The sequence below is a fragment of the Rasamsonia byssochlamydoides genome (assembly GCF_041956645.1).
Source record: "Rasamsonia byssochlamydoides strain NRRL 3658 unplaced genomic scaffold VTN77scaffold_74, whole genome shotgun sequence".
In the NCBI taxonomy this organism is placed as follows: domain Eukaryota; kingdom Fungi; phylum Ascomycota; class Eurotiomycetes; order Eurotiales; family Trichocomaceae; genus Rasamsonia; species Rasamsonia byssochlamydoides.
In genome coordinates this window covers 1-25,791 of record NW_027192457.1, presented here as the reverse complement: position 1 = coordinate 25,791, position 25,791 = coordinate 1, and the positions used below count along the sequence as shown (strand labels likewise).

Here is a 25,791-nt window from a genome sequence, read left to right as displayed (position 1 = left end):
CAATATCCAATCACACCAATTCTTTTTTTGTACGTACATACACACAGTCGGGGTATCCTATCCTTCAAGTCTAACCAGCCCTGTATATCATATCTATCTCATGACAATGACGATGATGCAAAATAGCGACTAGAAGCGCAAGAATATGTGGGAGAGAGATGTCTGCACAACTGAATCGGCCGGCCACAAAGTGGAGTGGAGTGGCCTATATAAAATGAGCCTAAGCTCCTGGGTCCGACGCGAAGGCGATAAAAAAACTGAGCTTCAGAGCCCGTTCTATGACCTGGCCCTACTGGAAAAAGATGGAACAGGATCGACACGTCGATATCTCTGGCTTTTCTTTTAGAGACCTGATGAACATGGCCAACAATAGCGTCTACTCATTCGGTTTCGGGCTCGTGCTCGCTCGTAGACGATATAGCCGGCGGTCACTTTAATCAAAAAGATATTTCGTCAAATTAGCCAGACGTTCTAGGAAGAAACAGGAAAGTGGTATGGTAGAAAAGCTTGAAATGTTAAGCTGTATGTATCAGAGATGGTCGAGAAGATTGAGAAGATTATTGAGAATAAAGCTGGTTTTTGAAGACACGGCACATGACCTAATATTATAGATCTCGTGCTCCTCTGGCCCCAGCGGACTCATCATAGGGGGAAAAAAAAATGAAACAATAATATCGCACAGAAAATAAAGAAAATCATCATCGTTAGACATACTTACCTAAGTAGGGAAATTTATATCCATGTAAATAAACTCCATCCACATCCTATTGTGATATGAATCCAGAACCGCCGCAAACGCCTTGCCGATGAAATGCAGAATATATCAATACTCTTAACCGACTGACTCCGATGCCGTGGTTCATTCTTCGGGCTGCGTCAATGTCAGCTAACGGGTTGCAGATGAAACAAGCAAAGACATGGCAGCCAACTCACCCTGATTCTTCCTTTGAGCTTTTTAATTTCCTCAATCTTCTTCTTGTCCTCCTCAAACTTCTTCAACAACTCATTCTGCCTCTCCTTCCTCTTCTCCCGGGTTTGGAAACGGTAGAAGTCCTCCAACCCTGCCTCGCGCTTCTTCTGCTTCTCGATGAGTTCCTTGATCTCTTCTTCCCGCGCAACGCTGTTATTCTTCGGTCCCCTCGTGACCGTGATAAAGCCGTCTTCATCCGGCTGCTGCGCTTTGCGGGCCGCTTCGCGGGCGCGCGCCTCTTCTGCTTGCGTGAAGATGGTCATGTATTCGTTCACGATACGGAGGAGTTCGTCGCGCGGAGGATAGCGGAGGGAATTGTGTGTCTTGTATCGCTTGACTCCCAAGGGAGGAACCCGATCTTCGATACCTTCACCCCAGACTATCGTGGTGCCGTTCTTCGACGCCTTCCTGGCTGCCTTCAAGCTCAGTTCCATCGCAGGTTTGTCGACGAAGACGACCACCGCATGAGAACCGCTCACATGCAATTGTCTGTCCCATGTAGATGGGAGATTTATCTCCGCTAACTCATTTTGCAACTCAACTGCGGAAACCCTCTTTCTCTTTTTCGTACCGCCGAACCCTTGCGGAGCAGGGGAAATTGCTTGCTCCTTGATAGGCACGCCCTCGAACTCAACCCTCTCGACTCGCCCTGCCGATAATTGAACAGCAAACAGATGCCGCAGGTGGGTTTCGGTGGTGTCTATCGGGATGTTGACGAGGAAAAGGGATCGAGCGGCGTCGGGATCGGGGTTTCGAGGTTCATGTGGATGGAGGTATAGGTAATGTGTTGCGGGCTTGGGAAAGGAGGGGACTGCTGGAAATTGCAGAGGGAGGACTGTATACCCCGATACCTCAAGGACCTTTTTCGGCATGTTGGCGATGAGATGGAGAGGATGAATGCGCTCGAGGGCACGGCGTGGGGGTGAACAAATTATTTCGGCGCGCGGGAAGTTGAATCTTCCAAGGAAATTTTACGCGGGCTCGGGTAGGCTAACGGCGGGCAACTCCAGCCTACTTGCTGCTCATAGGTCCATTCCGAAGTAGATAAAACTACAGTACATCTAAAATATACACAGGAGCAGCTTCACTAGACGATCCTTCTGCGTGTTTTAGCAATCATAAAACTCTGAAATCCTGCGGACGATTCTGCTAGAAGACGTCGCTCCGCATCCTACTCCCCCAATTTTTTAATGTCCTAGACCTTATCAGGATCATTAATGCCACCGTTAGTGATCACGTAGGTTGCCTCGCGCTCAGGACAGTCTGTGAAGCAAAACGCATCAGTGAGAACACCCTTAAAAATTGTAATTACCGAAGAAAGGCAGACCTGGAGAGTCCTGAATCTTAGCAACGCGCTCTTCACCTCTACCCTTTCGAAGCAGGACCCGAGTCGTCGAGGCGTGAGCGAGGACATGACCGCCCACAGGCTTACGGCCATCGGCTCCTGCAAAGAGGGCGCTGGCTCCGGGATCGCTTTGCACTTGGTTGGTCTGTTGGGAAAAGGTGAGGATAGATAGTTCAAATAACGGATCGGATATCCAGGGGCCATACCATCAGCACACAGACGTTGAATTCTGAAGACGACTGTCAGTTTACGCTAGCCTTTGTGCGGTTTGCAGATTGAAAATACCTTCAGCCATATGCGCCAATTTTATCAGAAACTGATTCAGCTTCTGCTGGCGTTCTGCGAGTTCTCCACGGCCACAGTAATCCACACGGAAGCAATTCATGATACTGTCAATAATAAGGAGCCTGTAATCACCACCGGCGAATTCCTTCGCGAGCGTATTGAGCAGTTCCAGCTGATGCTCGCTGTTGAGCGCGCGAGCGTAAGCAATATTCTCCTGAGCAGAGTCAGGGTCAACGCCAAAACGTTCTGCTATCTGGGCGATACGTTCCGGTCTGAATGTTCCCTCTGTGTCGATGTAGGCGACCTTGCCCTCTCCGCCTCCCATGTCTTTGGGAAGCTGTGCGATGACAGACATGGTGTGGGATAGCTGGGTTTTGCCGCAGCGAAACTCGCCGTATACCTCGCTGATACTCATGCTCTGGAATCCACTAGATGATCGAGAAAGTGATTGATGAGAAGCGTAAATCAGACATGGATAGAGCTAACTGACCCTCCCAAGATAGCGTCAAACTGCTTGCTACCAGTGGAAATCTTGAATACCCTTCTACGTTGATGATTGAGTTCCATTGCGGTAATGAAACCACTCGCAGATGGCTGTATGACAAATAAAAAATGTATATCAATGACCAAGAACAGCCTGAGGAGGGAGAATAGGCTAGATAGTTTCCATACCAAACATTTCTGGATAGCTTCCTTGATCTTTTCGACCTTGACTTCGCTGAATCCTTTGATCTTCAACAGAGTTCTGCGGGTGGCTCCGTGGACAGACTGTGGACCCGGGGCATGGATCAGTATAAGAGACAAAGACAACGAGCTGCAGGTGAGAGGTAGATACAGCGACGGTATAGAATCCATTGGCCTTGAGTTTCGTGATATCCGCTACGCCAATGCCTGGTCTCCCTCAGTAATGTCCGACAGCCATAACAGATACGGAAAGAAGAGACAAAGTAGATATCATTTACGGGTTGATGGATCATACCATGAGCTTGGATATTGTCAATGTCAACAATAAAAGCCTGTAAAGCCGTGAAAGATGCAGCTTGTTAGAACCTAACCCTGAGACTTATCGACCAAGGGAGACATCGTACATCATCATCGAATTCATCGCTTGCAGTGGAGCCGGGCATCTTCGATCTTCGTAGTCAGGGATACAGTTAGAGAGATGAAATGGGGAGAGAAAGATGATCTAGTTGATGGTTTCAGCTTGTAGGGACCGTGGGCGAGGATAAAGGTGGTCTATCAGGGGGTCGAGGGGGAAGTATTGGGCAAATGTCACGGGGTCTGTCCTAGAAAGGGTGGCTGACCTGCAAGCTGAACAAGTTATCCGCTTGATCGGCGATAATGAAAATACGGCCTGACGAGAGACAAGCTTCATGGCTAGCATAGAATGCAGTACTCGAGAGAGATCCTCGGTGGTGTGTCAGGAATTCTCAACACCAGCCATGTCGAGTTCACTCGCTGCCTTGAAAGACCATATAGATATATTTCTTTTTGTCAATATTTCTTGACACCCATTCTAACGAGCATAGATGATGGTAAGGAGATTTTGGTAAGAATGATAAAAGCTACGTCACCGGACGGATCTCTCGCATTTTTGATATTTTTTGTGTTATAACTTCGACATCAACCACTTCATCCATACACCTTGAAGTCAAGTCCACACAGCAACTGGATTGTTTCGATTCACCAACCACTCTCCACTGCTCAATTAACCCTCAGTCTTGCCTCGTCTCCTCCGGTTGCACCCTTTTCTTTTCCTCAAGCAAGTTCCTGAGATACATTCGATAAGAAAAATAAGACGCCAATCATGAGGCATTGAGCCATGCAGAGGATCCAAGTCATGGAAGAATCCTGGGACTTCGTGAAACTTTTGCTCGTCGTATACATAACAAGTGTCGATGCCGAAAACCTGAAATAAGGGCATAATATATGTAACAGAAGAAACAGATCGAGAAAAAAAAAGGGTTTAAAGATAGACCGAGTCGGTAAACCTAATACAAAAAGAAGAATGGTAACAGGCTCTGGCAGGATGGGGTTCGTCAAAAACCCACTCTAAGCAACTGCGGCAGCTGGAGCAGCCTGAGCGACAGGCGCAGCAACCTCAGTGTTGCCCTCAACGACAGGGGCAGCAGCAGGGGCAGCGGCGGCTGGGGCGGCGGGAGCAGAAGTAGATTCGGCAGCCTGCTGTGCGTTGTTCTCGTTGTTGGTTGGGCAATCCCGGGAGATGTGGCCAGCCTGCGAGCACTTATAGCAGACCTTTCCTGCAGAGCTCAGGGGCCCACCGTTGGGGGCAGTGCAATCGCGCGAGATATGACCCTAGGAGCGTATGAGATGGTATATCCAAGTAATTTCACCATGAAACCTGACTCACCAGCTTGCCACAAGCATAGCATTTCATGGCCTGAGCCTGGCAATCCCGAGCGAAGTGGTTGGGACCACCGCACTTGTAGCAGGTCGCAGCTCTGGGGTATCCGCCATATCCACCGCGGTAAGGTCCGTTGAAACCTCCACGAGGAGTCGCTCCACCACGGCCGGCTCCCTGCACACTAGGGTTCGGGCAATTGCGCTTCATGCCAAAAAAACACACGTCAGATATGATCATTAGAGTTAAGGTACGACACACTTACGGCAAGATGGCCAGGCTGGTTGCAGTTGTAGCAGCGACCGCTCGTGGCGCCGCCGTTCAGACGCAGGGTAGGACAGTCAGCCTGGACATGGCCCAATCCCTGGCAGTGGTAACACTGCTTGGCTAGACGTAAAGAGTCAGCTTCCTGTCCAACGATAAATGACAATATCTCGGTACTCACTCTCGGTAGTACGAGGCCGCGGGCAAGCATTGGATTCGTGTCCTGTGTGCATAGATATTATTATTAGGACAGCCGAAAACGCATCGAACACGTTTTTCCCATACCAGGTTGCTTGCCTAGAGAAAGAGAATTAGCTGAGTAAGTAGATATGGAAGATGACTAGGTTCACGAACAGTTATAGCAGAGACGCTCGGAGGACGAGCAGACCTCTAGTTCAGTTAGTTTATCCAAGCTGCGCCGGCCATTCGAGCCCGTTTTTACTGACCAGCATAGTGGCCAATGTTGCCACATTTATAACAGGCACGACGAGACAGCAACATCTTGACGGGTCTACTAGAATTGCGCGATCAGCCACAGCCTCCTTCCCCATTGTAATTTGCATCTCCATCAAGCAGAACTCGAAACATGACTCGAAGAATTTTTTTTCTATATTGCGTCGAGATATCGCATGAAAGACACATCGGATTTCGAAAAGGACTAGAGAGCGAAGGTATGCGACAAGACACGGAAGAGAAAAAAACACCCCAGCTTCGTCCGAATGGAAGCGCAATTGGATGCACACACACGCGACGACTAAGGAAAACCATGCAAGGTATTTTTTCACGAGCAGAAAGAGCAGCCACTCACCCTTCCGAGCACACCCAATAACCTTTAACTAGACTCCTTTTTCAACGATTCTGCTGATCCTTACAGTAAGTCTGAGAACCCTTGGGGAAAAATTAAACCAGCAACCCCGGCTGCCAGCCACCAGGAGGGTGAACAAATCAAGGTGGGCTGTGGGATAGAAAAAAGCAAAGCAAGCAGTTGGGACTCACAACACAGCGCACCAGACTAACCCTCGCAGCACTCCTAGCCCACCAGACCACAAGCAGGTTCCTTGCATATATAAAATGGGTGTTGAATCCAAAGCAAGGGGGGAGGGAAAACTCGTGAAAAGTCTTTGATGCAAAATTGAAAAAGAAAAAAACTTTAGTTTCCGGGCTTTTCCGCATTGCGTAAGGTTTGCGGGCTGGGCCTCCCCAGATTGGCAGCGCACGCACGGGCCCTCTGGGGCCCAGCCCTGGAGAGCGAGAGCCGCCACGAGGGAGACGAAGATCAGCCATCTGCAAAGTCGATCTCTTGGATACACTGTCGCCGATATATTCCATACGGGCGAGCATGAAAACAGGAGGGCGACTTGCTGCGCAGTGCACGTGTGAGTGGAGAAGTACTAAAAATACTAGCCACTTCACCATCAGCTATACGTACTATTCGTATTATGTGCCTATCCCCAGCCTTGGTTTATGAATACGCAATTCTCCGACAGCTGCTGTATTAATTATATACTTTTCTTTCCCTTTTTCACCCGTCAAGTCCTCTTTCGTATCTACTTCTACGCGCCCATTAATCCGGGTATTCCCAAGCTACCTTCACACATCGCTCTCCTTCTCGATCACGGCAGGGGCCTTGATCTGTTTGCCCTTGAGGAACTCGAGTCCCTCACCACCCTGGATTGCAAGTATTAGTCAGTCGTAGAGAGACAAGGACATTGGCAGGAGACTTACGTAGCTGATCAGCGGGGAGACCTCGACGCCTGCTGCGTCACCCTCCGTGATGACAACTCCGCCTGCGTTCTGGATCCAGCGTTGGCCCTGCTGCATAATGTCCCTCTTGCTAGTGTCCGGGTCATCTTCTCCGGTGCCCTTGGCGTTCTTGAGAGGCGAGAACTCGTCCTCGCGCCTGACTTCGATACACGCGAACTTGTCTAACGGCGTCAGAGGGAACACATCGAAGACAAATTGCTCCAGCTTGATGCCGTTGGGTTTCTCCGGTTTGATGGCTTCACCGGTTTCTAGGTTGATACACGGAATCTTCTTCCGAGCAACGTGGTGTGGCAGCTTCTGAGCCCATGTCTCGATGCTTTCCAGAAAGCGGAAGGAGTAATAATGGTTGACGATGTTTGCAGCCCGGAACTTCAGCACATCAGGTTGCTTTGGGTCCTTGGCTTCAGCCGTTTCTTTGTCAATCTCGGAGTATTCCACCACATCGGGCTTTCCGTTCTTCTGTAGGATGAGGCCAACCGATTCGGTAGCATTGCGCTTGCGCACAACCTTCGTGGCAATGTCCACATTCTTGGAGGCTGCGAATCCAATGAAGACAGGATCCGCCACCCTGACTAGGCAGTTGTCAACGCAGTAAGTATGGACGTGTTGGATTCCACGGCGTCGCATGTCCTCTCGCACACCGGAGGCCACGAGAGCTTGGTAGATACCGCCATTGCCGTCTGGCGCAACAGCAACCTATTTTGCAGTTAGTGAACGGTAACCGCGTAGATAGTTTGTCGCAGACAGACCTTGGACTTGCTCTCCAAGAGGATCTTACCCTCATTAGAGATACACGGGAGAACACCTTGCTCGAAGAAGGTCACGTTGTCCTTTTCAAGCCCAAAGTAGTTGTGTTGCTGGAAGAATTCTTGCGTCGGCTTATGCGTCGGGCCACTCGTCATCACATACCATGGAACCACTGCCTTCTTGCCGGACACCTTCTCGGCCAAGAGCTGGATCTTCGCAATCCGCTCAGCCTGGATTTGGAACAGAGATTTCTGGCTGGGAAGCCCGATGTTGAAGCAGCCCTTGGGGGCAGAGCTGCCTAGTCGCGTACCCTGTCCACCGGCCATGAGAACCACGGCAACCTTGTTCTCTGCCACCAGCTTCAGACCCTCGTTGTACCATCTCTCCAGGTCTTTGGGATCGGAATCGAGAATTGAAGCAGTAGCAGATTCGGGAAGCGGCTCCAAGCTCGCTCGCTCCTCAGCGGACGCCTTTGGTGGGTTAAGGGCTTTATCGGCAAGCTCATTGATACGGTTCGGATCGAAAGTCAAGAGCTGCTGAAAGAGCTGGCCCTTTTCGGCAGGGTTGAGCTCGTCGAAGAATTTGAAGACGTGGCCTTGGCCCGCCTTTTCGTATTTCTCCTTCAGCTGTTGAAGCTCCTCCGGAGAGGGCTCGCGGGGGGTATTCTCAGCAGCCATAGTTACAGATGTGAACGGTTAGAATATACAATCGAGGAGGAAAGAAGATGCGATGGAGAGGAAAAAAGGAGAAAACGAAGGACCGAAGAAAGATGCTCAAATAGATCATCACAGGCGCGGGGCGCTGAAGCTTGGGAAGGAGCGTCTGGATGTCTCACCTGAACACACCGCCTGAGAAGCTCCTCAGGTACACTCTGTCTGGCAGCGGGGCTTGCTATGGTTATTGTTAGCAGGACAGACTAATGAAAGATCCATGGCTATTTTGCGTCCCTGGTGGCCAATCTGCCATCGTCTATGACCCTAGTTGAAGCTTACCAGCATGCCAGTGGTCAATAACGTGGTGGGCCAGATGCGGCGGGGCAAACGCCATCGCCATCGTGGCACAGCACAGGCTACTGCAAACCCAGCTTAGCACATGTCTAAATTTAAGAGGTCATCCCTTAAAGCATCCTGATGAATTCTGCCAGCAGTTGCATGGCCAGCATTCTTTGTATATAGCCACGTAACCAAAACTGTGGTCCTTTGGAAGTAGAAAAAATGGTGGTTCGTGATGCTACTATAACACATATGCCTTTGTGGATTGTAATGCCATGCTGGTTCCAAACATGCCACCCATATGAACGCTAAAACGCCATGCTAAGTCAGGAAGAAGAAGAAGCAACATGCTAACTTGCAGTTTTCAAGTGCCAACACATTCTACTGAAGGAGAAATGGGAAATGGCAACGATTGTACACTAGATAAACCATCCCATATCAACGCCGCCCCCTGTCGTAACCTCTCCGGTCATAGTTCGAGTCGTGGCGATCCTGCCGTCGATCGTGATAGCGTCTTTCATGAGGTCTAGAACGGTACGAATCGCCTCGCCGAGGGCTCCGGCTGCGTGATCTTCTATGCCGTGGGCTTCGACTGCGTGACCTTCTATGCCGTGATGGCTCTCGCTGTGTGGGTCTCCGGCGCATATCCTCCTTGTCAAACACCATTCCGTAGCCATCTTGCTGACCGGAGTCGTCTGCTGCACGGTATTGACGTTTCTTTTCTAAACTGGATATGCCACCAAACCCACCGCCTTGGCGCTTAGCTATGGTCGCCTTCCTCCAGCTTTCAGAAAGCTTCGCTACCTGTCTCACAGATTAGTAGCATTCATGGGGCTGTGGTGAGATGAGCCAACATACACTTTGTGAGAAGTCCACATGGATTCGATGGTCATCAATGAGAACCCCCTGCATTTTGAGATATGCCTGCTCACAGTCTTTCTGGTTCTCGAATTCGATAAAAGCGTATTGTAAGCTATCTCCAGTACGCTTGTCTCTGATAACCTCGCATGATCGAATAGGGCCAAAGCGGCTGAAAATAAGGTGAAGATCCTCATCTGAAAAGGATGGTCAGCCCTAAACAGCGCGGCTGAATTGAAGATACTTACCCTGCGTGACAGGGTTCAGCTTGCAAACAAAGAGCACATTCTCTGGTGGCTTGACCTCGGCAAACGGGAGATCTCCAACCATCTCCAAGGTCAACGCCTGAGCTCGTGCTTCTCGCTCCCGTCGAAGCTTCTCCAAAGCTTCCTCATCCATATTCTCATCGAGCTCCTCATCGTCTGCAATTCTCACTGTAGCCAATTGAGCCTTGGAAGGAAGTGGGCTTTCGGGCGGTACCACCAGTCCAGGTGGATCGTCAAATGGATCGTCAAGAATCACTGTATGTCGAATGCGAATGTCCTTCAGGGGCCTCCCGTTATCATCGATGAAGGCCGTATTGATTTTCTCGAGGATATCAAACCCTTCCACCACTTTTCCAAAAATCGCGGCCTTCCCATCCAGATAGTCCAGATTATCCCCCAGCGTAACGATAAATTGGCTTGCTGCAAGACGCTCATCTGGGTCCTTAGGCGAAGGGACGGTCGCCATGCTCACCGTCCCTCGTTCCGTATGTTTTAATTTGGGCGGCATCTCAACGGTGAAGGTCTTGTGCGAAGGCCCTTGCAACAGGCCCCATATTGAGGATCCGCCATCGCTCTCGTTGGACCAAGGACCAATCGGGTCACCGGTTTGGAAAGTGAAGTTTTTCTGGATGCTGTGCACCGGCGAGAAGTTGTAATACTTGACCTTGCATAGCTTCAGGAAGCTAGCGGGTAGAAAGGAGATCTTAGTCCACATTCAGCCACTTCACCTTGTACGACAATCGCCGCAAGAGACAAGACAAGAAAAGAAATGAAAGGGAGGAGGTGCGACTCACTTTTCGCAAGCTTTTGGGGAGGCATCGACCAGGAGGTCTATGACAATGTCACCCAAGGAGGTCTCGAGTAGCACGCTCATGACGCTTTGTAGCCGCCACACAGGACGGTCTGATGCAAAATCTTGCAGAGACTCTCGGGAGAGCTAGCAAGACGGTAGTCTGCAATATGTATTCGCGGGGAAGGGGAAAAGTAAGCACGGATTGCGCCACCACAGGCGTCTTGACGGGGAGATGATCCGCGGTGTTCGATTCTCCGGTTGGGGTTATTCCAGGGCCAAGCTGCGGCAGCGGTTGATGGCCTTGGCGCAACATCGCGGGAGGACGCCGACTCGTCGAGCAGCTCCAAGCAGTTCCTGACCTTGCCTACAATCCAGCCACACAACCTGCACCTTCAGCCTCCAACTTGAATACGTGGAAGAGAGAAAGTCTCACCGACTTCGGGAAAATGGTTTTCCCTCCACAATCAAATCAGGAGAATTGGCCCGGTGTAACGACGACATTTTGAACGCAGCGGCTTCTTTTTGCCTGTCCTTCATTGTCTTTCGGACTGTCCAATTGGCGACAACAATCCTTGCTGTTGCATAATGTCTTGGCCTTAGTTTCCAGCATTGCTTCTCGATCTGGGTGTCGTGAGAAAGGCGCAAATTTGGACCTGATTGTGATCGTCGTAAGAACAGGCATGTCTGAGCAACACTGTCCAATTGCCCAGAATCGACATGGACTCCGAGTCTGTACCAATGTGTCTCAATTTCTCCATCCGTATTGCCTACGGATTCAGGTGTCGACAACTATGGTCCCAGCGAGTTGACTACTTAGGTACATCGCCAACTCACTCTAAGTGCCACAGCCTGCTGACATGGGAAGGCGGCAAGCTGCACGATCACTGCATATTGCCGGGTAACCTTTTTCTTTGCCCACGAGCCCTGAGCTTCAATCCCTTTGACTCGAGAGGTGAAGGTGAAGGAAGACATTCTGGAAATAGATCAGGGCGGCCTTCGTCCAACTTAGATCGGCCCACTGCAAATCAGAGCCGAAGAAGACACTCCATGGTGATTAACACGGTTCTAGCCTTTTCAGGCGAGCTTATAGGTCTTTAAATGGCATCTGATGGAATTTCTTGTCTCTGTTCGAGGCTCTGTTATCCAGCAAGGCGGAGCAATAATTACTTGCGACATTGCATATTTGGAACCCAGCCTATGCACTGAAAGAATGCACTCAGCTGTACACCTAGCAAGCAATACTTCGCGAAATATATCTGGCCAGAGGGCATCGTGTTATCAAATTGTGGCACCACTTCCAGTCTTTCCCACATTCGGCAGTTCAAGTGAAGTAAACGCTAACGAAAGTCCTCCCAGTCTGTCGGAGAACGTGGAGAATCACGAAATTCCAGTGGAGAAGTGCAAATTTGCTCTGGTCCTCCCGCGGTTGGCTTGTTCTACCTTGTTCCGACAGAGGCTGCGGGCTTGAACAGAATCTCTCCATACTCAAGGAGCCAGCGAGATGAACATGCGCACCTGTCGTGGTAGAACCCGCTCGTCCGGGGGCCACTTGTTCCAGATCTACTCCGTACTGAAGATGGCTGCCTGCTTCAAGCGTGGGGTCTTGGTTGACTGCGCTGTGAGGACGATATGCTTTTCAACTGATGATGTCGGATGGGTTGTGTGCCTGAGCTGGATCGGGTTTCTTATTGGACCCTAGGCAGGGTTATTGAATCCGGGGTAGAATCCCGTTAAGCTTTTGTCAGATTCGAATGTCTATTCGAGGGCTGTTTAGGAACACAATTTCATCATTCTTCTCGTAAGGGTGCAAAGCTGATCTGAATCTAAGCCGTCCAGCCCGTTCGTATGGCAATGGATGAGACAACTTGAGACGGGTCAAAATCCCTAAAATCAATCAGAACAGCCTTTTACCCGACTGGCAAGGCTTAAACCATTTTTGACCCTGTTTTTTTTTTTAGACACCTTCTTGGACTGTCCCCATGCAATATCTGCAGCCTGCGTTGAAGGCAACCAATCACCTCGTCGACCGGCTGTCCCGGTCAGGGAGCAAACAGACACTGGGGAGGCATATCTCTGAGTTGTCTTCTCAACTCACGCAACATTGGCAAACGCTGCTGGTTATGCTTTTCTTTTTTCTTTTTCTTCTTTCTTTATCTTCTTTATTTTTCCTTTTCCTTTGCGCGATGATCGCCCACACAGAGAACCCTGATGTCTGGTGGGCGAGTCCGTCCACCGACAGAGGCCTTCCGTTTGTTGCAGCAGAACGGAAGACCCATCCTCCTCCCTCCGCCCAGCATGCTTCTCTGCTCTCTGCTCTCTACCAACAGTCTAGTTTTCCGTATCTGTCTGTCCTCAAAAAAGGTGTCAAGTACGTGCGACGTTACTCTGTGGAACGAACGCTATCCCGATACGGAGACCTGAATGATTAGAATCTCTCTTGTGGAGATGCCTCGTCTCCTGCCTGCGCGCCGTCTGCCAACGGATAATTGCGCTTTCTACCCCGGGTACACACAAAGAACATGGACCACAGCAAACCACGCTAGTCGCTGAGCAAATGAGATTGCGATGCGGTGGAGTCCCTGGGAGCCTCCAACGTCAATCATGGTCGATCTGGTCCAATTCGCAAACCATAGATATGGCCTGCAGTAGTTCAGGCAATCACTAAAGCTGCAAGATTATCCGCTAGGTTTAAAGGAGCTCTCTGTCCAAGTGCATGGCTAAGTAGTTCCTAGTCTTTCTTTCGACTCTTTTCAACAGATTTGCGGATACGACAGCCCCTGCTACATCCAACTGGTGACGAATTGTGACTCTATCCTTCTATCTCTGTAGCCCTGAGCTTGTTTATATCCAGCCATTGCACAGGCGCAGAACCTGTGAGTCTCAATTCTCTCATGATAGATTCAAAGCTCGAAGTTGAGAGCCAGTCTCACATCATGGCCCATCCGTACATTACACGTCAGGAGCCATTCGACGATTTTAATCGGCAGCAGAAGACAACGACCAATTTCCCCGTCCGTCCATGTGCCGAGAATGAGGAGCAACAAGGACATCTTGTCAGAAGCAGCAGCAGTGGCCAGATCAGCTCTGCTTCCGACTTCGACAGCAAGAATCGCCCCCCACCCAGACGCCGGATTCAAGTAGCAGTACGCACTTGCCTGCATTATTTGTACGATTCCTTGGATCTGTTACTGATGGACTTAGTGTGGTCGTTGCCGGAAACGCAAGATCAAGTGTAGTGGCGACTCTGGAGATGGTCAGGGGTGTTCAAATTGCAGAAGCTCCGGGACTCCCAATTGCCAATTTCTGCGGGTAAGCTGGATTGAGTATGTTTACCGATATCAGTGAAGGGCCTTACTCACTCGCTTCTGTGCAGGTTAATTCTTCGGAATTGCAGACAAAGACGGCTTACCAAAGCTATCCTTATCCGATCATGACCACGGCTCAGACAGCGAGCTATGGGACCCGACTTCTCCAGAAGGCGTCAGGATCGATGCATTCGCCGACACTTCGTACGATGCCGTATCTGCGGTCGCACTCTGTGTCCGATTTAGGAGCCTTGGGGCAATCTGTTTCTCTTACCAGAGGTCCATACACCACTGGCTGTAACCTGAATTATGAAGATGTCTGCTCGGCGACATACTCTCCAGCATATATGCTGCCCAGCGCAAGTTCGGCTTCTATGGTCAGCTACTGCGGTTCTCCAGGCAGCCCTAAATCGTGGAACCCATCTACCGGCCTGAGCAGAACCCAGAGTGCGGTGTTCTACCATGATCAAGATCCTGCGAGTTCTTTGGGAGCACCAGCCTACTCTTATGCGAGCCCTGCTTCGTATCCGTCTTTGTCAGTCGACGTTCCCTCGCTGTTCCCTGCCATAACCTCCCTATCCACCTGTGATGGATCGGATCGAACTCTCCCCACTCCAACAAGCCGCCAGCAGTTAGACAATATTGGCACGAACTCACGAAGTGCTGTAATGATGTCGGGTCTTCCTTTCTGCTCCGAGCAGGTCACTCACAGGATCAGCAATGTCTGTGATCTGAAGACCACCGCGGCAACAAGCACCGAAGCATCCACAGAGACAGTTTCTTGCAGTCTTAGTCCCCTGGTAGCGCCAAGAACCGTTCCGTCAACTTCCCAGGACATGCTGTTCAGTTATGTGACCCTTCCTAGCAGCTCATCCCCCGGACCGGTGACATCCACTACTGCGTATACCGGAGCGGACACAGTTGAGTCGGCTGAGCCAGCTGATACACCTTCGGTATCGAGAACCGGAAGTGACTTATTGGGACTAGAAAGCAGTAGCTGCGACGTATACGGCTACAGCAGCAGCAGTGGAAAGAGCAAGCGTCACTCGGATGCCGCCGGTTCGATGTCCTCCGGAACGCTCATGAATGGCCAACAATACACACGGCTCAGGCAATCAGATTCCCTTGGTTCTTCGTCATTCAGTTTCTTACGGTCTGACCCGACAGCGGATTTTCAGACCTCAACCGCCCCGCACGGTACATCAATTGCCTCTCTCAATAACCCTGGCTGTTATTGAAAGGAATCGCTCTGCGATCTTTTCACTGGTGTGGTGAGTTGGCAGTACAAAATTTAAAGTAGTGTACAATATCTGATGAGTTGCAGGATCTTCTCGTCACCTCTTGCCAGGCAACCGATATCATGGAAGAGATATCAGCACTTGTCATTTGGTACACATACGACGGGCTTGATATTTATCTTCATGATTCTCTGTCCTTGTTTGTTTTGCTCTCCGTTTCTTGCTTGTTTTGTCTAGATTGTAACTGTAGGACTTGTTTTCTCTCTTGTGTCTGATATTGTCATACGATACACATGCCTCAACTGTCACGATGGACATTCGACATTTCTTTCTATCGAGTGGTCCTCTGTCGTCTCTGGCCCATTTACTTCGCCTGTCTTTTTCCCTCGAAGTTTTCTTTCCCTCAGGATTTCGGAGAAATGGCTCGGTTTACGGCGATGACTGACAGGTAAACATCTTTAGGCCTTTTGACAGGTAAGGTTACGTGGTTTCTTTTGTGGAAGAAGGTCGATACGATAGCTTTGGTGGTGAACTCGTGTTTTATATGCTTCGGCGCAACAAAAGGACGGAAACCAAAACAAAAAGGAGATGAACTGGTTACGAAGAAGGGTCATCGACATACCTATTTGTTCCGTCAAGTTCTTATTGATTGTTTGGATGAATTGGGGCGGTTGTCTCATCATTGAATCGATTGATTGAATTGATTCCCATGTGCAGGTACAACAAAACAATTACGGATATGGTGCATCTATCTAAAGAGGTGGGTGGGCGGTATCATCATGCGAAGATCACAAAAGTTATCTTTCATTAGTTTGTTCGGTGGTCCTATTTATTTATTTATTTATTTTATTTTTATTTTTTGGTCCTATTCCTTATCCCAAAAAACTTGTCGTTCATTATGCAGTGTTTCGTTTCGTTTCGTTTTTTTTGTCTTCCTAGGTTTGTATCAGATAATTCGATTTAATCAGTAATTAGGTCTGTACCCTAGGTTAGGTAGTTTGCTATCAAATTTACCGTTTCCACCCGCGAATTTATTTATTATTTTTTTTCCCCCATAGACAGCGCTCTTTTCCCCCCTGCTTTGCAGGTAATAGGTATGTATGTACATACATTAGCTAGGCAGGTATCTCATTTCATTTCATTTCATTTCACCTCTTCCAATGAAAAGACTACAGACTCAACTCGGCTGCTCAGGCTGCTCAGGCCGCTCCGGCGGCATGATCCTGTACGTCCGGATCGGTATGCGGGTAGAGTGGAAGAAGCCCGACTGGTCTTCGAAGGGGGGCGATTCGAAAGGGATACGGTGCGTCTGGAATCGGTTGGCTTCTGCGCGGCCAGGAATGGAATTGTCGGAATGAGTTAATGAGTCAGTTCAGTCAGATACCATATGCCGTGTGGATATGGATGTATGCGTTACTTGATTTTTCATCTTTTTTTTATTTTTCCTTGTGTGTGTTTATGTGTGTATAGGTGTACTGCTTCGACCTTGTTGAAGGAAGAAAAAAAAACTCACCGCAGGTATCGAGAAAAGTCTGAAAGGTCTCTTCGTTTCGGATGGTGGCGGACAGGATGAATTCCTTCGTTCCGTAGTGATCGAAAAGGTCGCGGATCGTCGACACCAACAGGGGCACAATATCTACGTCGTAGGTCTGTTCATTGATTGACGAAGTCAAGTCATTAATATTATCCTCCTGCAGGAGCGCATGGGGTAGATTGGTAAGAAGCAAGCTACTATACCAGATCAGCACCTAGTGCGACGTCGAATGTTGTCAAGGATTCATCTCCAGGAATATTGCTGCTGCTGCTGCTGTCTAGTGGGCTCCCCCATTCCCAGATTGCAGGCCGTATCTTGTCAGTTCTGAGCTGGTTCCGGCGCAAACAGTCCCGAATGTTGGATATCAAAGCTGGGTCACGGTCCGTAACCGTCACGTTCTCTACGACCAGGTGCCTCGCACAGTACAAGGATAGAAAACCGGTCCCTGCGCCCAATTCGATGACTCGTTTCCCCCGCACAACGGATTGGCCCTCAGGCGTAGAGAGAAACGTCCCCAGATGTAAGGCCGCCTCCCAGGTACGAAATCCTGTGGTGCCGGACGAGAGAATGAGACCACGGGACTCTGAGGTGATTACATAGGGGCGCTTGTCATTATCATCATCAATAGCGACGGGCGCGGTGTACTTGATGTACGACAGCTGCTGGGCGGCATCGAGGGCCGATGGTTTTGGTTGAGCGATGAGCTCGCTCCAGCAGGTCATGAGATCATCCAGGATTTCCTGGCACGAGAGTCAGATACATTGAGTAGGAGAACTTCAGGAAAAAAAAGTTGAAAACAAGTAAGAAAAAGTGTATGCATTATGCAGACCTGTTGCATAATGATAACGAGTGAGTTGGCCAAGTTTTTCAAGCGCAATCAGAATCAAAACTCTCAAAAAATAAAAATTCTCTGCAGAAAAGGTTGGTTTCATACATCCTCCTCCGGGCTTGATAAAGACTCCTCAATCCGAGATAAAATCGTCTTCAGAACTCGGGTTCGATAATTCACAGGGGGAATTGGATCGATATTGTTCTCATTAAACATTTGCTCATAGATGGCTGCTTGCACTGCCGGATCTTTCAGCGTATCTGCTGAGGGAATGCGGAGATCCCATGGCTCGACTAGCTGGAAGTATTGCGCGACAAGTTGAGAGATAGTGGCCTTTCCATTATCTGTGTGAGCAGCCATCGGTGTCCTCACTCTGGATACCAACTCCAGTGCGAAGATCTGGATAACGAGAGACGTTCGTTGCAGTATTATTATTGGCATGTTTATCCGGAGGTGTTGCGGTTGTGAGCTACCCATATCGGGACTAGCGCGGGTCTGGCCCTAGCCGAGCCCACATGACCGGCACACCACCGCGAAATCGAAAAATACTCCGGATTGATTAAATCGATTTGGGATCTCCAGAATCGGCTTCGACAGCGAACAATCAAGCCTTCGACAACACCCCCCTTTTCCGAGTAATCTGCCTTTTCCTGTCGACCGCAGATTCTCAATCCGTCCCGTCGGTGGTTTTCGTCTTCCGCTCATAAACACACCGCAATCATGGCCGACGCTCCCGTTACCTTGCGGACGCGCAAGTTCATCCGCAACCCGCTTCTGAGCAGGAAGCAGATGGTCGTGTAAGCATCCTCTTTTCTTCCAGACGCTGCGATTTCGATGCGGTCAGAGGTGGACTAGATGGGAAAAAAAGGCGAGGAAAAAAAATCATCGAAGCACCAGAGGGAGGGGGGCATTGATCGAGACAAATCTGGCCGCAGTCGGATACGTTTGAATTGAAGAAATGGGAAGAGATTTCTGACAACTTACTTCAGGGATGTCCTCCACCCTAACCGCCCCAACGTCTCCAAGGAAGAGCTTCGCGAGAAGCTGGCCGAGCTCTACAAGGCCAACAAGGACCAGGTCTCCGTCTTCGGTTTCCGTACCCAGTACGGTGGCGGCAAGAGCACTGGCTTTGCTCTCATCTACGACTCGCACGAGGCTCTGAAGAAGTTCGAGCCTTACTACCGTCTTGTCCGCATTGGTGCTGCCCCGAAGATTGAGAAGGCCAGCCGACAGCAGCGTACGTTCCCGTTTGTCCTTCTTCTTGTTCGGAGGGTATTTCGTTTTTCAGCAATGATAAGTGCGGGACTAATGTGATGAATTGATATACAGGCAAGCAACGCAAGAACCGTTCCAAGAAGTTCCGCGGTACCGCCAAGACCAAGGGCCCCAAGAAGAGCAAGGAGTAAATTTAAATCACGGCTACTGGGGGCTGGGGAAGGCGTCGTCGTCGTCGTTGAAGAACGAAAGCGGGCCTGGATGGGGAGGAGACGATGGACGCAGCCAGGGGCTCATGATGATTCTGGACCTGATCATAGCGAACGGTGTGGTATTATATTAGCAGTACCGATGGCGCGTATCCTATCCTACTTCATCCCTTATCATGATGACACATAACGATGACGGAGAGAAAAGAGAGAAATAGAAGGGATACACACAAACAAAGCAAAAAAATGGGTGCGGATTCGGTAGTCCCTGTTGCTTGCTCCTGGAGGTATTTCTATTTATTTAAAATTCCTTGGTTGTTTTTTTCTTGCCAGCATCATCTTCATCCTCCTCATCATCATGATCAATCAATCATATCACTCAGTCCGGGCATCGGATATTTTTTTTTCAATCAATGTACTGTTACCCTCTTCATAACAGGAAAAAAAAAGGACAAAAAACAAAAAATAATCTTTTTCCACAAGGACTTGACCTGATGTAGAAGTCGTCTATATATGACCAACAACTTCAATTCCATCTAGCTTTGTAAGTTCTGATACATATGAAGAATCAGAGATCTCTTTACAGTACATACAGTATAACTACCTCTGGACGTGGAGAATGTCCTTTAGAAGAAAAGATGCGATGCCCTGCGAGGACCAAAAAAAAAAGGCATGTTCGTACAGCAGAGGAAGCAGAATAGCAATAGAATAAGAAGGGAAGAGAAAGACAAAGTAAGCTTCACGAAATGAAATGAAACGAATCGAATTGAATTGAAGTCCATTTAATTGGGGGTATCTCATAACTAAGTAAGGAAGGTAGTTAAAACTAAAACTGAAGAACCAAAGAACCGTGAATAATTATAATTTCACCTTCCAGCCTTCACCCAAAGACATCTGGACCAGAGCAGAACAGAACCCAGAATTGATCAGTCAGGAATACAATGCAGTGAGGAAATATAATGTAATGCAATGATGCCCCAACACCGATAATGGAAGAAAAAAAGGAAAAACAATAAAAGGGAAACGAAAAGATGGAAACTGGAATGAATCGAAGAGAACGGGTGGCTGGCTCTGATGAAAAAAAAAAAAAAGTAAAATAAAGGGAAATAACAATCGCGTTGTGCTCTATACTGTATATACCTCCAGCATGTACACGGTCGAAACTAGGTCGTGAGGAAATGTGTGCGTGAGAGTGTGTGAAGAGGATTTGGCCAGCGGCTACAGTCAAATTCCGCCTGGTTGGAGTACCAGGCAGCTAGTTGAGTGGCAGCTGAGAAGTACGCTCACTCTTTCAGACTCTCCTTCAGCGACTCCTCGTCCAAACCGCTGGCGTGGACCGAACTTGGCGGCGGAGCCGGAGGTCGCAGTCCCGGAACCGGCCCCTTTTGGTTGACGCCTGGAGGTCGCGGTGTTGTCGTAGCGGAGGAGGAGGAGATGGCAGATTTGGACTTGGTCGTGGACGTCGTCGCGCTCGATGCGTTATTGACTGCAGCCTGGGCTCGAAGGTTCCCCGTTGTTAATGACGGTGCTATGCCCCAACGACCGAGAACCCAGCCTCCCACTCGCCGGCCGAGCATGGCAGCCTTGCCGGGTACAGGGACGGGATTGCTGCGCGTGCTTCGCCTATCGCTATCTGTACCAACCCCGGCACCACCAGACACACTACTCGCAGCGACTGTTGCAAGAAGCGAGTGAGGTGACTTGAGAGGCGTGTTGTAGAGGGACCTCTTGTCGACTATGATGTTGGTTGCTGAAATCACGGGAGGAGTAGAAGATAGTGACGTGCTGGGCGAAAGAATGCGCTGAGGCCGGCGAGCAAAATATCTAGAATCCATGCCCATCAGCAGCCGCGAAGAGCGATCGCGAAGGGGGTGAATGTCCATTCCCGATACTGACAGAAGACTCTCATGTGACGCGGATTTACGCAGAGGGTGGTGGAACTGCATGGACGAAAATGCGTTTTCGTCTTCGTCCGTGTGATGACGAGTATCCTCTGTGGCTGCTTCTGCACCCGACTCTGGGTCACGCGTACTTGGAGCATCTTCCTGTTCCTCAGGTATAGCAGGAGGGAGCCTCACGTCCTCTTCTGTCGTATCTTCATCCTCGTCATCCTCACGAAGCACGGGTTCAGCATCCTCATCGAACGATGACGAAAGCCCTGCGGGGACAGACATCGACCGGAGAGACGTGTCTGAAAAACGTTTCCGGCGTCGGCCAGTCGCCTGCGGAGAAGCAAACCCAACGCTCTCCGGACTTGTCGGTCGCGACGACTCGAAACCACGGTCCATGACATCGAAAATGGACGATGCTCGGTAGGCTGACTGGGGCGAGCTGGCCAAGGAAGAAGCGCCAGGGGACTGCAAAGAATACCGACGCGACGACGACGGTATAGTGGCCGAGGTTTGAGACATAATGGTCGATGTCGAAGACGGCGAAAGCGGCGCACGATGGTATGACGCTCTTGGCGTGTGCGTTCCCTGAGCAATGTTGAGAACGGGCCTCTTCTTCTTGGAACGACGACTGACGTGGATCTTGCCTATGGATGATGCCGGCGAGTGGTAATGATGATGGACATGGAATTCCTGAGAGATCCGGCGCGACGATTTTGACTCTAATTCTTCATCCAGGGTGGTGCGTTGCTGGCCGGACGACTCCGCGGCCAGAGGCTGATGTTGTAGAATCTGCTCCCGGAGGTTCTCCACCTCCTGGTTCGAGCTCTCCAGCATCTCTCTCAGCTCGATGATGCCCATCTGCAAGTTCGCATTGTCCTGCAAGATGTCGCGGACGAACTTGGACACCACACTGCCTCCATTTTGATTCCGGTCCATGGCTGCCGCGGCTGCTGCCCCCTTGAGCCGGCCAGCGGCCCTCTCCAACTCGCGCTCCACGGCTCTCCTCCGCTCCATGCGTTGGATCAGCTCGGCGTGTTGTTCCCTCTCTTCGCGTGCCTCTTGCTCCAGTCGCTCCAGCTGATCCTGGAGATCCCTCAATGCGCATTCTGCCTTCTTCCACCGCTGTACCGCCGACTTTTCGTCCTCCTGCTTGAGAATCAACTGGTGCCGCAATTCCAGCTGTTCCGCCTCCATGGCGCTCAGCTGTGATTCCAGTTCGGACGCCCGCGCTGCCGCCATGGCCAACTCCCGCATCTCCAGATGGGTCTTCTCGAGCCTCTCGGTCAGGTTCTTGATCTGGGCATCGGACGACTCGACCGCCTTATTCAGCCCCTCCAGCTGCTCCAGCAGGCTGCGATTCTCCTCGACGATGCGGGCATTGGTGGCCTGCATCTCGCGCTTTTCCTGTTCGAGTTTTTCCATGGTGGCAAGCAGGCGTTTACGGTCCTTCTCGGCCTCGGCCACGAAGGTCTCATGACGGTGAAGCAGAGCCTGGAGAGCAAACGTCAGCGACATGATGAAAACCGAACTGAACGACTAACTCAAGAGTAATTACAGGATTTGGAGGCTGAAGTCGGCCAGACAATGGCATCTGGATGTGTCTGAATGGAATGAGACTTACCTGACCGAGCCTGGCGGCGGTGGCTAGATCTTTTTCCAGATTCTCAAGGGCAGCATTGTTGTGTTTAAGGTATGCGCAATCCAGACGGCCACAGCAGCACTTAAGCGGGGAGGGGCGAGGGTTCTGCCTTGGGGTTGGGCTTGGAATGCTCGGCTCGTGATGGACGGCACGAACCTCGACCGGGTCATGCGGTTGGTCGTGGAGGTCGGGCTCGTCCATTAATTAATTAGGAGGGAATAGTCAGCGTGCCAGGTGAGTTGTCCCGATGTCCCTGTCCCTGTCCTTGTCCCTCGGTGAGGAACCCGTGCTGCTGCTGGAAGACGCCTGGGCATGAGGACGAGGACGAGGACGAGGACGAGGACGAGATCCGATTATCTTCGTTGAAACAGCAGTGACAAGACTGCAGAGAGAGCAGCAAACCGTCACAGGCGGTATGGTATTGCTGTAATGACGTGACGAGCGTGCCGGTAAATTTGGCAGCAAGTATTCTGATTGGTGGGCCTGTTCTCCTCTCTCGTCACGGGCCGTACCGACGAGCTTACCAGTGTCGTCATCAACAAGTCAGCAACACCGCTTGCGGAACTACACCTCTGTACGAGGACTCGAGAATTGTGTATTTCCATCAAATCCATACACATAAGTAATAGGAGTACTCCGTAATATTAATATCCTAATATCCCAATATCCATACTATACTGAGTCCCAGCCACCGGCAATGATAACAGCTACCAGCTACGGAGTAATAGCTACGGAGTACTCCGTATTACCTAACACCGCCCTGCTTGCGGCCCTGCCTGCCTAACCTGCAAGTGGCCCCTCCCCATCGTTCTTTCTCCACGAATCAATCCTGATAACGATTTAGTTGTACTTAAGTTAACCCAGGTATGGAGCAGTTAGGTACCTACCTATGTATGGAGTAGGTAGGTGTACCTAACCTACCTCTGAGCAACTGACTCACTCTGCACCAATCGAGTGCGACCAGCTAGCTACCTAGGTACTTAGGTACCTGATAGCTAAATAACAACAATGACAACAACGACGATAATAATAGTAGGTACCTGAATACGTGTACATACATGTACATGTACATACATATGACAACCAGCACTGGCGTCACGTTTCCCTTCTCCACAAAAACCCACCCTCTTTTTATTTTTATTTTTATCCCAGCCACTGGTGCGGTGAGTTGTGACAACTTGACAGTTTTCCTGGAGTCAGACAGACAGACAGTCAGGCAAACCTTATTTATCTCTCACACCGCCACAATGACGACGAACGAACTCACTTGACAGTACAGAGTACGGTACTCTGTACTGTACATCAGTGTAGCTTGTAAAATAACTATATGCAGCTAGCTAGCTACTGTCCTAGACTGACACTAAGATATCCGAACTGAAGTGTTCAATCTATCAGACATGGACAACCGTCTTGGGGATTTATTTATTTATCGATTGATCTCCCTGTCTATCTGTCTGCTTATCTGCCTGCCTGCCTGCCTACCTAATCCTGTCTGGTACTGTCTGGTTAGAAACGGTCCGTATAACACAACGATCAATCAATCAAGCCTGTAAATTAGAAGAAAAAAAAACATTTCGATGGTTGATGGGCCTGCTGGACATGCTGCTACTGATGATGCTGAATATCACGGCAATGTGTCGTAACGAAAAAACGATGACAGGATAGGCGAGTGGAGGAGGGAGGAGTAAAGAATATGGAGGACAAACACAGGGAAATGGAGATTGCTAACAAATTGTTAATATGTAAATATCGTCACCAGCCGGAACCCCTGACCAGAAGAAGAAAACCCGCTTCAAACCTGTCCCAATTTGAATCAATCCATGCACGCTGCTGCTGTTGCTGCTGCTGCTCGATTGGAGGGCGGACTGAATAGTCATGACCCGGAAGTTGAAAAAAAGAAAACAGAGAGAAGAAAAAACAGATCACCAGTCAAGATTCAATGATGCCACAGAGGATGCCACGGGGTGAAATGGATAGCGTCTGCAGAACTGACCTCGCTTTATGTAATGGCAGGAAATCAGCATGTCAAAGGATAAAATCATTCCGGACATTGATAAACGCCCCAGCGCCGCCTTCTTCGCTAATTTCATTGACTAGAGCCTCGGTTTGCTGGTATAACCTCTCCAAAGCGGCAGAAGCTGACTTGCCCAGTGACACTGGTCGACGTTAGTCCTGGCTCCACTCTATGGAAGGAGGAGTCCATCAGATCTGGCAGCTACGGACGACTCACCTAAGATTGCAGAATTCAGCTCCTCTGCTACAGCCACCCGTCCCGCAGGGTCCAAGTAATGCCCGTGGACGGACGACTTGGGATCGGAATAGGCCACAAGTGAGAAGATGTCATTCAAAAGCTCTTTGTCTCCACCCGCTTCATCCGATGGATAATCCATCCGCAGCTGTTGGCCGTACTGGACCGCCTCCGTGAGTAGCTCGTGAAATTTGGCGGTCGAATCGGGTTCTTCCGTATCCATGCCATCTGCGTCCGAGGAACCGTCCTGCATCTGATCGTCGACCTCCATATCCTGCTCAAAGACCGGATTGTCGTCGTGAACGGCGCCATTCGAGGCTTTGGCTCGTTTCGACGAGGCGGTCGACAACTCGTTGCAGCACCGCATCATCTCAAGGAATTTCCGGCATCGTAATTTGAAGTGGATGTGTGGGTTATCCTTCAAAACGTTGGGGTAATAGGCATGGGTGTATTTCAGGGCTTTGTCGATATCTCCATCCAAGATGGCAGACCGAATTTCTGAAAGCCTTGATCAGTTATCAATCATCCCCACCTGCAGGAACTGCACCTACTTTGTCGATTGGTGGCATCCAAGTCCTCCTCAGCTTCATACTGATTGAGCGGTCTGGTCTGGCCGTTCTGGAGGGCACTGGACTCTTGTCTCACTTCCTCCGCAAAGGCGCGAGCTGTTTCAACGTAGCCGTCGTGGGCCAGAAACTGCGCCACGAGCTCCTGGATGAGAGCTGTCTCGTCAAGAGGCGGTTGTAAATTCGCCGTGCTAGTCAGACTGATTTCTGAAAGAACGCCGAGCTTCTCTTTCTAATGAAGGGATGAGTCTGAGTTCTTCTCAAGACGGAGAAAGTGCAGGCAAACCCACCTTGACCAAGCCGTCGATATCAAAGATAAACGGTTGTTGGCCAAAATTGACACTCACATGCGCGTTCGGCTGTCTCCTCATTCCGACACACGGATACAGAGGCACATCTCGGAGTTCCCTGAAGGCATTGCCTGAGAAGCGGTCAGCAAGCAGACAGTCTCTTCACAAAGGAAAAAAAAA

The 25,791-nt window shown here is 50.0% G+C and overlaps 10 protein-coding genes across 10 annotated transcripts; 2 read left to right on the top strand and 8 right to left on the bottom strand.

Annotated features, from left to right (window-relative positions):
• Window positions 1-859: 859 nt before the first annotated feature.
• Window positions 860-1,842, bottom strand: VTN77DRAFT_8545 (uncharacterized protein; the record flags this gene model as incomplete). Its single annotated transcript, XM_069425054.1, has 2 exons — window positions 860-871; window positions 934-1,842. 2 exons carry the CDS (start codon window positions 1,840-1,842, stop codon window positions 860-862), a joined length of 921 nt encoding a protein of 306 aa, XP_069274535.1.
• A 323-nt stretch (window positions 1,843-2,165) lies between these two features.
• Window positions 2,166-3,727, bottom strand: VTN77DRAFT_8544 (uncharacterized protein; the record flags this gene model as incomplete). Its single annotated transcript, XM_069425053.1, has 9 exons — window positions 2,166-2,233; window positions 2,298-2,460; window positions 2,522-2,544; window positions 2,601-3,028; window positions 3,091-3,194; window positions 3,273-3,368; window positions 3,436-3,491; window positions 3,580-3,616; window positions 3,689-3,727. 9 exons carry the CDS (start codon window positions 3,725-3,727, stop codon window positions 2,166-2,168), a joined length of 1,014 nt encoding a protein of 337 aa, XP_069274534.1.
• A 925-nt stretch (window positions 3,728-4,652) lies between these two features.
• On the bottom strand, window positions 4,653-5,727 carry VTN77DRAFT_8543 (uncharacterized protein; the record flags this gene model as incomplete). The annotated part of the gene is made up of 7 exons (XM_069425052.1): window positions 4,653-4,916; window positions 4,972-5,166; window positions 5,228-5,349; window positions 5,408-5,449; window positions 5,512-5,523; window positions 5,581-5,616; window positions 5,673-5,727. The coding sequence occupies 7 exons, from the start codon at window positions 5,725-5,727 to the stop codon at window positions 4,653-4,655; spliced, it is 726 nt and encodes a 241-aa protein (XP_069274533.1).
• A 1,089-nt stretch (window positions 5,728-6,816) lies between these two features.
• Window positions 6,817-8,414, bottom strand: VTN77DRAFT_8542 (uncharacterized protein; the record flags this gene model as incomplete). Its single annotated transcript, XM_069425051.1, has 3 exons — window positions 6,817-6,894; window positions 6,952-7,686; window positions 7,740-8,414. The coding sequence occupies 3 exons, from the start codon at window positions 8,412-8,414 to the stop codon at window positions 6,817-6,819; spliced, it is 1,488 nt and encodes a 495-aa protein (XP_069274532.1).
• A 753-nt stretch (window positions 8,415-9,167) lies between these two features.
• VTN77DRAFT_8541 (uncharacterized protein) lies at window positions 9,168-10,727 on the bottom strand (the record flags this gene model as incomplete). The annotated part of the gene is made up of 4 exons (XM_069425050.1): window positions 9,168-9,533; window positions 9,588-9,784; window positions 9,836-10,536; window positions 10,648-10,727. The coding sequence occupies 4 exons, from the start codon at window positions 10,725-10,727 to the stop codon at window positions 9,168-9,170; spliced, it is 1,344 nt and encodes a 447-aa protein (XP_069274531.1).
• Window positions 10,728-13,537: 2,810 nt separating this feature from the next.
• VTN77DRAFT_8540 (uncharacterized protein) lies at window positions 13,538-15,189 on the top strand (the record flags this gene model as incomplete). The annotated part of the gene is made up of 3 exons (XM_069425049.1): window positions 13,538-13,789; window positions 13,848-13,955; window positions 14,020-15,189. The coding sequence occupies 3 exons, from the start codon at window positions 13,538-13,540 to the stop codon at window positions 15,187-15,189; spliced, it is 1,530 nt and encodes a 509-aa protein (XP_069274530.1).
• A 1,177-nt stretch (window positions 15,190-16,366) lies between these two features.
• VTN77DRAFT_8539 (uncharacterized protein) lies at window positions 16,367-17,912 on the bottom strand (the record flags this gene model as incomplete). The annotated part of the gene is made up of 4 exons (XM_069425047.1): window positions 16,367-16,515; window positions 16,703-16,838; window positions 16,927-17,463; window positions 17,658-17,912. 4 exons carry the CDS (start codon window positions 17,910-17,912, stop codon window positions 16,367-16,369), a joined length of 1,077 nt encoding a protein of 358 aa, XP_069274529.1.
• Window positions 17,913-18,272: 360 nt separating this feature from the next.
• On the top strand, window positions 18,273-18,958 carry VTN77DRAFT_8538 (40S ribosomal protein eS24; the record flags this gene model as incomplete). Its single annotated transcript, XM_069425046.1, has 3 exons — window positions 18,273-18,349; window positions 18,542-18,789; window positions 18,882-18,958. The coding sequence occupies 3 exons, from the start codon at window positions 18,273-18,275 to the stop codon at window positions 18,956-18,958; spliced, it is 402 nt and encodes a 133-aa protein (XP_069274528.1).
• Window positions 18,959-20,259: 1,301 nt separating this feature from the next.
• Window positions 20,260-22,708, bottom strand: VTN77DRAFT_8537 (uncharacterized protein; the record flags this gene model as incomplete). The annotated part of the gene is made up of 2 exons (XM_069425045.1): window positions 20,260-22,359; window positions 22,490-22,708. The coding sequence occupies 2 exons, from the start codon at window positions 22,706-22,708 to the stop codon at window positions 20,260-20,262; spliced, it is 2,319 nt and encodes a 772-aa protein (XP_069274527.1).
• Window positions 22,709-24,532: 1,824 nt separating this feature from the next.
• VTN77DRAFT_8536 (uncharacterized protein) lies at window positions 24,533-25,692 on the bottom strand (the record flags this gene model as incomplete). Its single annotated transcript, XM_069425044.1, has 4 exons — window positions 24,533-24,663; window positions 24,738-25,253; window positions 25,307-25,553; window positions 25,612-25,692. The coding sequence occupies 4 exons, from the start codon at window positions 25,690-25,692 to the stop codon at window positions 24,533-24,535; spliced, it is 975 nt and encodes a 324-aa protein (XP_069274526.1).
• Window positions 25,693-25,791: the final 99 nt, after the last annotated feature.